Genomic DNA, 10,984 nt, shown 5'->3' with positions numbered 1-10,984 from the left:
CTCTCTCTCTCTCTCTCTCTCTCTCTCTCTCTCTCTCTCTCTCTCTCTCTCTCTCAAACTCCCCCTCCCTCTCTCTCTCTCTCTCTCTCTCTCTCTCTCTCTCTCTCTCTCTCTCTCTCTCTCTCTCTCTCCCCCTCTCTCTTCCTCTCTCTCCCTCTCTCTCTGTAAATATATATATATATATATATATATATATATTATATATATATATATATATATATATATATATATATACTCTTCAAAAAAAGAAACGCAAAAGGGTACAAATGGGTTATAACTCCGATTTTATGTTTCCTGCCGGTTCATGCTTTGTGAATATAAGGTCATTGCATGTCCCAAACACATTCCCACGGTTACATTCGATAAAACGCAGCTACTGTACAATAAAGTTCCAAAATGTGAATATTCGCAAAATCGCAGCCACGTGCAAACCATGTCACCACTGCATGTGCGTTGTCTGCACGTGCAACATGAACACCGACAGTATAAAAGTGCAGGGTGTTCGCTTGCCTGGCCTCTGTATCTGGCCGACATTTGACAATCCAGGACATGCCACGTCTCAGTGAACCGCAGAGAAACAATGCCATCGGCCGACTAGACGCAGGCGAATCCAGAACGGCCGTTGCCAAAGCATTCCATGTGTCCCCAAGCACCATCTCCAGACTGTGGGACCGTTACCAGCAACATGGATCAACACGTGACCTCCCTAGATCCGGTCGACCACGGGTCACTACCCCCGGGCAGGACCGCTACATCCGGGTACGCCACCTTCGGAAACGATTGACTACTGCCACCTCCACAGCCGCAGCAATACCAGGTTTGCGCAGGATATCCGACCAGACCGTACGGAACCGCCTACGTGAGGTAGGAATTCGTGCCAGACGTCCAGTTCGAGGTGTCATCTTAACACCACAACACCGTCGACTCCGACTGCAGTGGTGCCAGATTCATCGACAATGGCCTCAACTGCGATGGAGACAGGTGTGGTTCAGTGACGAGTCCCGATTTCTGCTCCGACGTCATGATGGAAGATGTCGCGTGTATAGGCGTCGTGGTGAACGTTATGCGGCAAACTGCGTGCAGGAAGTGGACAGATTCGGCGGGGGTAGTGTCATGGTGTGGGCAGCCATCTCACACACTGGCAGAACTGACCTGGTCCACGTGCAGGGCAACCTGAATGCACAGGGCTACATTGACCAGATCCTCCGGACACACATCGTTCCAGTTATGGCCAACGCCAACGCAGTGTTCCAACATGACAACGCCAGGCCTCACACAGCACGTCTCACAACGGCTTTCCTACAGAACAACAACATTAATGTCCTTCCTTGGCCATCTAAATCACCGGATTTGAACCCAATTGAGAATCTATGGGACGAGTTGGACCGACGCCTCCGACAGCGACAACCACAGCCCCAGACCCTGCCCGAGCTGGGCCGAGTGGGCCACCATCCCCCGGGACGTCATCCGTACTCTGGTTGCTTCAATGGGCAGGCGGTGCCAGGCAGTTGTCAACACACGCGGAGGCCACACCCGGTATTGACTCCAGATGACCTTGACCTTGGTGGTGTGTCCTATCACTTACTCACAATGGATTAGAGTGAATTGTGAACAATCCTGCAACATTTGGTAATTATCGGACTCACCATTCAATAATTAAATCAATTCTCCAAATGTTACGACAATGTGGTTTTGCGTTTCTTCTTTTGAAGAGTATATATATATATATATATATATATATATATATATATATATATATATATATACTAGTGGAAAAAAATAACTGTGTAACCTAAAAAATCTGATGAAAATAAAACCGCTCAATATTTTAGCCTGATGTTTTGTACATGTTACCAGTGAACGCACCGCCACACAATAGCTGGGTCAATGCCGTATTTGCACGTGCAGTTTTGCTTCTGGGACATGAACATGTTTTTCCCTTTTTTTGTCTCCCAACATGTTACTTTTCAAGTTTTTGCCGACTTTTCAACTGTCGGGTCATTGCATGCCAACCGGGGGTACAGAAAAGCAGGTTATTTCTGTTGAAAATTGTAGCAGAGCAATGCCCAGGCTAAACGAAAATGACCGCCTTCGCGCAATTGGCATGATCCAGGCTGGTATGCGCCATCGCGCTGTCGCTACGCAATTTGGTGTACACATAAACAGTATTCAGGCTTTGTGGAGACGTTATCAACATGTTGGTAATGTCAGAGACCAACAACGTGCAGGCCATCCACGCGTGACGTCACGACAGCAGGACAATCACATCAGACTCGTGCACCTCAGGAATCGATTCCAAACGGCAAGTCTGACAGCGCGGACCATTCCTGGATTGCGTGCCATTAATCCCAGAACTGTACGGAATCGATTACGTGAACATGGTATCCGTCCGCGACGCCCGGCTGTCCGTTCAGTTTTGCTAAGACGTCATCGTGTAGCACGTTTGGCTTGGTGTAGAAGACACTTGCACTTTAATCGCCGTGACTGGGCGGATATACTGTTTACGGACGAGTCCAGGTTTCATTTGGACAGCAGTGACGGCCGTTCAAGAGTGTATCGTCGTGTTGGAGAACGTTTTAGTGACGCCTTTGTTGTGGAGCGACGTGCATTTGGCGGAGGCAGTGTCATGGTTTGGGGTGGCATCACGTCAACTGGACGAAGACCTCTTGTGGTCATCGATGGCAATTTGAACGCTGTACGCTACCGTGACGACATTATTCAGGCTCACGTCATCCCATTTGTGCAAGGACAGCAACGTCACATCACGCTTCAGCATGACAATGCTAGACCTCACGTCGCCCGGGTGGTAATGGATTTTCTAGCACAGCAGAACATCGATGTATTGCAGTGGCCTGCGGTCTCACCCGATCTTGCACCAATCGAGCACGTCTGGGATGAGATGCAACGTCGTGTACGTGCACTGCCTAACCAGCCGCTGACGTTGAGAGCGCTTGGTCAGACGTTAGTACAGATCTGGAACGGCATTCCCCAGGCATTCTTCAACAATTTGGTAGGCTCTATGAGGCGACGGTGCCAGGCCTGCATCGACGCAAACGGTGGCCATACGCGCTATTAACTTTGTGAACTGTTTTTTTTACCCCCCATGTCTTTCATCCCCAATACCGATGAAATGACGGATGCTGTGACATTTTAAATGAATTGACGTTTTGCTTAATTGCCTAATAAATAATGCTATATGATCATTTTATCGTTTTATGTCTTGAAATTATGTTTTTATCAACATGATAACCATACACAGTTACTTTTTTCCACTAGTTATATATATATATATATATATATATATATATATATATATATATATATATATATATATATATATATATATATATACTAAATTTTTAGTATTCACTAATAACTCATTACTCGGAGTTTCAGGCTCCTCGCCTTCATCAGATGAGTGTTTATAATTATATATATATATATATATATATATATATATATATATATATATTGCCTCTATTTACTTCTGATTTTAATGTACTTAAAAATTCAGTTACATTTTCGCCACATTTTATAAATGTTTTTAGTAATCAGTTATATTTTGTGTGGACAAAGTACATAGAATATTCGTTTTAGTATAATCCCCATCGAAATTTCACATCTGAAATTTTATCTCGATGTAAACTTTTATAGCTGTTCACTGTACGTGTACAACGTAATGGCGCAGTCACACTATAACGTATAGCAGTAACTTATGCTGACGTATGTGAATTTTCACCAACACGCTGGAATACGTTGACATAAGTTATGGGTAAGTTTGATATAAGTTGTATACGTTTAAAGCACGCTGGTATAAGCTGGCATACGTTGTTGTACGCAGAGGCCGAAATAAATGTTTGTGCATGCACAAAATGTTTGGGCGTATGCCGACGTCCTCTTCATAGGTTAGGCATACGTTAAGCATACGCTAGATATACGCTAGACATACGTTAAATACGTTAGAGGTAGGTTACTCATACGTCGAGATACGTCGAGATACGTTGGCATGAAGGTATACCGTACAGCTAACTTATTGATAACCTATGAGTAACTTACTTCTAACCTATATCTAACCTATATCTGACGTATCTGCAACGCATATTGTCGTATTCAGACGTATTAGACGTATGTCTAACGATGGAGTAACTTATTGAACGTGTTTCTACCGTATAACTAGCGTATTATTGGCGTTTTGTCAGCGTTTTGCGATCCCTGTATATAAGGGGCCTGTAAGTAGCTCTCACCATCACTTCAACACCCGTCATCGGAGATGGAGGATCATGAGAGGCTTCGAGAAGAATACCAACTAGTCGTTCTCCAACATCAGTATGCCATCATCGAATTGGCACTTCACCAGATCCGTGCCAATAGGATGAGGAGGAGAAGAGGTCAACGACGGGGTGTTTTGGGTCAGACCATGGATCGGGAGGCGACGGTAGTTTGGCCTGTACGACCAGCTTCTGGTGGAACTCCGAAACGAGGACCAAGCATCTTTCAAGAACTTCATGCGAATGTCCCCCGAGATGTTTGATGAGCTGCTAGCCAGAGTGGGGCCCAGGATCACCAAGCAACAAACCTGGCACAGGGAGCCCCTGGAGCCTGGCATGAAGTTTGCCCTGACTTTGCGTCACCTTGCCTCTGGGAGCAAGTATGCCTCGATGAAGTTCGGTTGGAGGGTCCCTCACAACACCCAGTCATTCCTCGTCCGAGAAGTCTGTCAAGCCATCATCGATGAATACATGGACGAGGTGATGATTTGCCCCACCACTCCTGATGGATGGCGTACCATTGCTGACAAGTTCTATGAAAAGTGGAACTTCCCCCATACATGTGGGGCACTTGATGGAAAACACGTTGCCTGCCGGTGTCCTCCAGAGACTGGGTCCATGTACTACAACTACAAAGGATTCTACTCCGTTGTTCTGATGACGCTTGTAGATGCTGACTACAAATTCATCTGGGCAGATGTCGGTGGTACAGGATCAGCATCAGACGCTCAGATTTACAATGACTCTGAGCTGAGGGAATGCGCTGAAGATGGTACCATAGGTTTCCCTGACCCCGATCCTCTTCCCAACGACTACCAGGATGTGCCCTACTTCTTCATCAGCGACGATGCCATCGCCCTACGACCGACCATGATGGAGCCGTACAGCCTCCGGGGTCTGACGAATGATGAACACATCTTCAACTACAGGCATCCTGGCAAACCGATTCCAGGTTCTGCTGAGTACCATGCAGCATCACCCCTCCACCGTCAAGGTCATCGCCAAAGCACACATGGTCCTGCACAACCTGATGAGGACCAGGTACCCAGGACTCCAGAACCAGCAGCTCGACCGTGCAGAGAATATGAACCGCGATTTCATTCCAGTTGCTTGGAGACAGGACTGTAATATGCACTGGCAGCAACACCTCCTCCAAGAAAGGAAAGAAACAGAGGAATCTCCTCAAGCACTGGGCCAACTCCCCAGCCGGTGCAGTTCCATGGCAAGACAGGATGATCTAGATAACCTCGGTGATTTTAATATGTGATAAATATGTGATAGGATCATTTCACTGGTCATGTTGACCACCCATATTGCTTAAATATTATGACATTTCATATGTCTATTGTAATAAATAAAATATCAATTTGTCTTTTTAAAATGAACTCTTGTTTTGTTTCATTTATGATAGACACCAAATTTAAGTTTGAAAATCTTTTATTAAACTTTTATTGAAATGATCAACTGATCAATAATAATGGCACATGATAATCATGGTAATAATGGTAATAATTGTAATAATGGATGGTACAGCATATAAAACACAGTCACTGCTCATGTCTAGGATGACACAACAGTCAGTACAGTCAGTGCGTTGCTGGTGGTGGTGGTGGTTCAGGCATGGCGGAGCCTCCCATGGAACTTGGGATGTCATCATCACTGTCCTCCTCCATCAACTGCGACAGCATCTTGTTGATAGCTGATCTCACCTTCCTAAACTTGGGTTTTGACATGGTGATCAAGCTGTCACGGACGTGAGTGGCGAAGGCGATCCGCTCGGTGATGGGCTGCTGGTGTGCATGGCTGAAGCCTTTGAGGATATCGCCGGACTCCTGCAGGTTCCATTAGACCAAATCAATTCCTATTGCCAATAATGTTAACGTTTACTAATAAAACTGATATAAGCAGCGTTTCAACACACCCAGGAAGTACAGCAATAGAAAGTGTGGCACCTCACATCTAATCTAGCTGCAAGAAAATGGGGGGCCACGTATCATTTAAGAGATTTAATTTATGTTTTTAATAGCAACCGTCATTTTTGCTGAAAATTGCAGTTCCATTTTTGGGGGTACCCCGCATTAGTTTCAACCTCTGGTATATACTGCATAACAACTGTATAACAAATAAAAGTGTATTTATTTATTGTCAATGGATAATAGTATTTGCACAAATAATCAATGTCACATATTACTACCAATCACACCCACAGCTGCTTTTACTCCGTAAATATTTGACGGTGCACATCGAACTTTGACACGGTACTCTCTTCTTTGGTACTATGCAACCTGCACTCTCTTCTGAAGGGATTCCAGGAGAGCGCCGTCGTCGTCCTGAGCCCGCTTGCGCCGTGACGATGAGGGGAGGGGAGGGATGATGTCAGCCTCCTTGAGACCAACTTGCTGCTCGGCGCAGGCAGCCTCAGCAGCATCTAGGTCTCCCTCATGCGCGTCAATAGTAGCCTTCACCTGCAAAGACAAATAATTTAATTAACTTACGGATGCTGACTTTACATGCACCATTCCAACTCTTTGTCATTCCATACAGGTGTCACAGTAGAAACAATTTATTCATGAAGAAATTGTCAAACTCTATCATGTCTATCGTATAGTGCTTAAATTCCATGGGGTGTGCGGTGTGTTTTCTTTTCTTTGTCTTTACTGGATTTCTCCTTCTTTCTTGGCTTTTCTCGTATAATCTTGCCATTAAAAGAATGAGGTCCAGAAAAAGTAAAATATTTGTATACTTACACTATTGCAGGGCTCAGGACGGTGTCGGATGACGGTTTTCAGGAATCCGAACTTTGCCACGATCCACTCCTCCCTCTCAGTGAGCTCAGGAGCACCATCTCCACTCTTCTTCTTGTCAAGGCGTGTGTGGTTGTCTCTAAGTGACTTAAACCACCCCCTGAGGAATTCTGAAGTCTTGTCCTCCGCTGTGCCTGGTCCTCCCATATCTTGCCCTTCTTGTCAATCCTCCTGTAGTCCGTCATCTTCAGGTTCCAGAGGACAGGATTGTCTTGGAGGAACTCAAGTATGAGCTCCTCATCTTGCACTGACAGGTGGAAAGCAGTCGTCTTGGCCCTACTCTTCTTCTCCTTCTTGGTCTTGTCATGAGACTGGCGGGAGGAGGTGGAGGCAACTGATGCAGCAACTGAGTCAACAGAAGAGGCACGGGAGGCACGGGAACCATCACCGGAAGATGGAGATAGAGAGCGTGGTGACTGCGAGCGGCCGGCTTGGGGCACAAAAGGGAGACCATGAGCAGGTGGATCGGCGGATGATGGTTTAGATGTGTTCTTCTTGCCTCTACCTCGGCCCCTGGCAGACTTCTTGGTTGCTGTGTTCTTCGTTTTCTTGGGTCCCATGTTGATGTTGATAGCTCTACTGTATGAATGCGGTACTGTAGAGATCGGCGCAGTATACGTCACGTGATCGTCGGCAACACGCCGACCGCTCTGCGCATAGGTTTCTCAAACGTTACTCATACGTTGGGCACAAGTCGAGAACGCTAGCCATACGCTGGCCATACGCTGTGATACGCTGTGATAAGTTATATATAAAGCTACTGTCACACCTTGCCGGATAGCGTTAACGGACGTCCGACGGAGCGAAAGAAAATTATCCGGTGGTGAAAGTCGTCTCCGTTGCTGCTCGAGGCCCTTCGAACGGAAGAACATGCACAATGAACGCACAATCACCGGACAAGTACAGAACAATTACCGGCCACTGTAACGGACATTACCGTACGAGTAACGGACAAGATCCGGTCAAAACGAAAGCGGAACGCATGAGAAACTGACAAAACTTTCTTCGAACGTATTTGTACAGGTCACGTGACGGACAAAACGGGTATAAATAGTCCGGTGAATTGAACACAGGGCCAAGTCTCCCCTGGGTTGTCATGCAACGACCAGAAGCGGTCAGGCCATTTTAAGGGCCCTATGGGCAACCTAGGGAGACACTACAACATGCATAGAGGTCTAGTTAACTAGCTACTCTCGATTGACTAATGTCAAAACCTATATTAGCTCCGGAACTTTCTTTTTGACCGACCGTTCAAAACTGCGCCCAAATTCCTCAGTCAAACTTGCGCACCTTTTCCCTCCCAGGCGGTATCCCTCCCCCCCCCCCCCCCCCCCCCCCCCCATCTTTCCTGTCCTGGATGGAGGAGCCAGCCGAGACCGGCTCTGATGCCCAAGACAGACGTGCGCTACAACATCTTGCTCTGAATGTGCACATAAAGCCCTATGACCTGACCTGAACACAGGGCGCACATATCAGGCTCCAGTTGGCTCATCAAACATCTCAGGGGGCATCCTCATGAAGTTGACAAATGCCTTCTGGTCTTCTCTCCGCAGCTCCATCATGAGTTGGTCATAAAGACCAAACTGTCGCCGCCTCTCGGGGCCCAGACATGCCCTAGACCACCATCTCCGCTGCCCCCTTCTCCTCCTTCTGTTCTCTACATGGGCACAGATGTTGAGATTGGCATCTAGCAGGTCAATTTGTGCCTGAATCAGGTCCATTTGATACTGCAGGCGGAGTCTCACACGACACTCCATCATGAAGGTCCTCACGGTCCCAGAAGGTCTTGAGGGAGGGAGACAGGGAAGCCACATTATATACCCCAGAGGATGTACGTTGCTGTCCATTTCGGACCCGGTGAAGACCCGTTACATGTACGGTACTTATACTGTACTTTTTCTGAAGAAGTCAGTTTTGTCCTGTGGACCCCGTTCGTCATCCGTTATTCATCAGTTCCCATGCGTTCCTTATCAGGTAATCGTCCGCTGAACATGCAGTACACCTCCGGTTCATCCGATGCATGTCAGGTAGTAGTCCAGCCGCGAGTCACGTCCACCGGACATCAACGAATGCGAACTGACAAGTACAGGACGAGGAACACACGAGTTCCGAACAAAACGCATGCCCAGCGCACAACAACCGTACAACCGGCGGACGCCTTTGTCCGCACAAAACTTTCCACTGGATTGAACGGACCTCGCCGGACCTTGCCTAACAAGGAACGCATTCGCCGGACGACAAACGGACAGGAAACGCATGTGAACGGAGAAGAACGGATTGAAAATTTTGCTCTCCGTCGGACGTCCGTTAACGCTATCCGGCAAGGTGTGACAGTAGCTTAAGTTAGTGATAGGTTACTAATAGGTTAGACATACGTTATGTATACGTTCAATACGTTATGCATACGCCCAGAATACGACGTTTGTCACTTATTCATATACACGCATTTTTCTTCTTCAACGTTTTATAGCCAAGGATGAACCAAATTGTTAATATGCAAATATATTTTCTTCTAAAAAAAACATAATGATTAAGTAAATAGTAAAAAACAAAAAAATAAAAAATAAAACAAACGAACAAACGTCACGAACCAAATCACGGTATTCGAACCAAATCGTTTAAAACTTTGACGTAATACCGTCTAGTAGGCAATGAATAACCCCAACATTGTATACACACTCGAAGCTATTTAGATAATATATATAATAAATAAATGATATAAAAATATGTCAAGTACATTAATGTAACAATTTCACCAAGAGATTGCAGCTTTAAACGTAGCGCTTGAGCAAGAAAGCTGAGTTCAGTCAAACCGGGCAGAAAAAACGTTCGATAGACAGGTTCATGCGCTTCACGTTAAACCAGATGACCATATCGGGTGTTCAGTCAAATAGTTTGCGAACGTTAGCGTCGCTCGCCGGCACTGAACAAGGGACAGTTTTTACTGTTTTCTTTGTCAAGCAGCAATGTGACAATTCAGTTCAGACAAATTGCTGCCGTGCATATATTTTTTTTCCCGGGGGCCGTTGCTAGGGAGGCGCGTGCCGCCACGCACCTGCCGCATAGTCTCCATTCAAATTTCGATTCTTCTATTGGGCTGTTTAAATAATAGCAAACCGATTGCACGTCAGGCTATGGTATTTTACAATGGTTAAAATATCACACCACAAGTTTTCGCGTTCTTTATACGTGGAGAAGCTAAATATAGTCCAGTTTGGGACACAGGTCTTAATGAAAATAATAATAATCATAAGAAGAAATAAAATAAATAAATTGAATTAAATAGTGCACAAAAATATGAATTGTGCATGTGATAGACTGATCCTTGCAAATGGGAATTTAACAATAAGACAGACATACACTGGTTTAAGGTGGATAACTAAAAACACAACATTTTTTAAAATTTGTCAAGTATGTGGATTTTGTTGGTAGCATTTTAATTACTGACAACTGTACTTGTGACATATTTAGTTTGATATAAGGGCTTTTTGTACATATAAATTTATTTGAAATGCACGAAAAAGTGAATGCTTTGTTTGCAGCTTTTGTAGCTGGAGAAATACCTCAAATTCAAGCAAAAATTACAGATATTCGGGAAAATGTTCTAACCTGAGACCTTTTTACCATGTATTTCTATCATTCTACTATCAAAATTAGTTGTAGTAAACCATGTAAAAATGCGTAGTGATTCGTTTTCAACTCTATATAGCTGTTGGTAGTAATGTTAATATGAATAAATGTTGTTATTCAGATTCGTTTAATTTGGGTAAAAGCCAGTCTGCCCCCACCCCCATCCCCTACAAAAATGGGAGCCAGGGCCGTACCCTCCGGGTGTGCAGGGAGGGGAGCGGGGCAGTTGCCCCCCTGAGAATTTCACTTCTTTTTTTTCACTCCAGAAAATAGCATACACAT

The 10,984-nt window shown here is 45.3% G+C and overlaps 1 protein-coding gene across 1 annotated transcript; it reads left to right on the top strand.

Annotated features, from left to right (window-relative positions):
• The first annotated feature begins 4,511 nt into the window (after nt 1-4,511).
• On the top strand, nt 4,512-5,396 carry LOC121374735 (protein ALP1-like). Its single transcript, XM_041501843.1, has one exon. The coding sequence runs from the start codon at nt 4,512-4,514 to the stop codon at nt 5,394-5,396; it is 885 nt and encodes a 294-aa protein (XP_041357777.1).
• Nucleotides 5,397-10,984: the final 5,588 nt, after the last annotated feature.

This window comes from Gigantopelta aegis, chromosome 6, assembly GCF_016097555.1.
Source record: "Gigantopelta aegis isolate Gae_Host chromosome 6, Gae_host_genome, whole genome shotgun sequence".
Lineage (NCBI taxonomy): Eukaryota > Metazoa > Mollusca > Gastropoda > Neomphalida > Peltospiridae > Gigantopelta > Gigantopelta aegis.
Note: the sequence above shows the minus strand (reverse complement) of the source record. Positions and strands in the feature narration are given on the sequence as shown.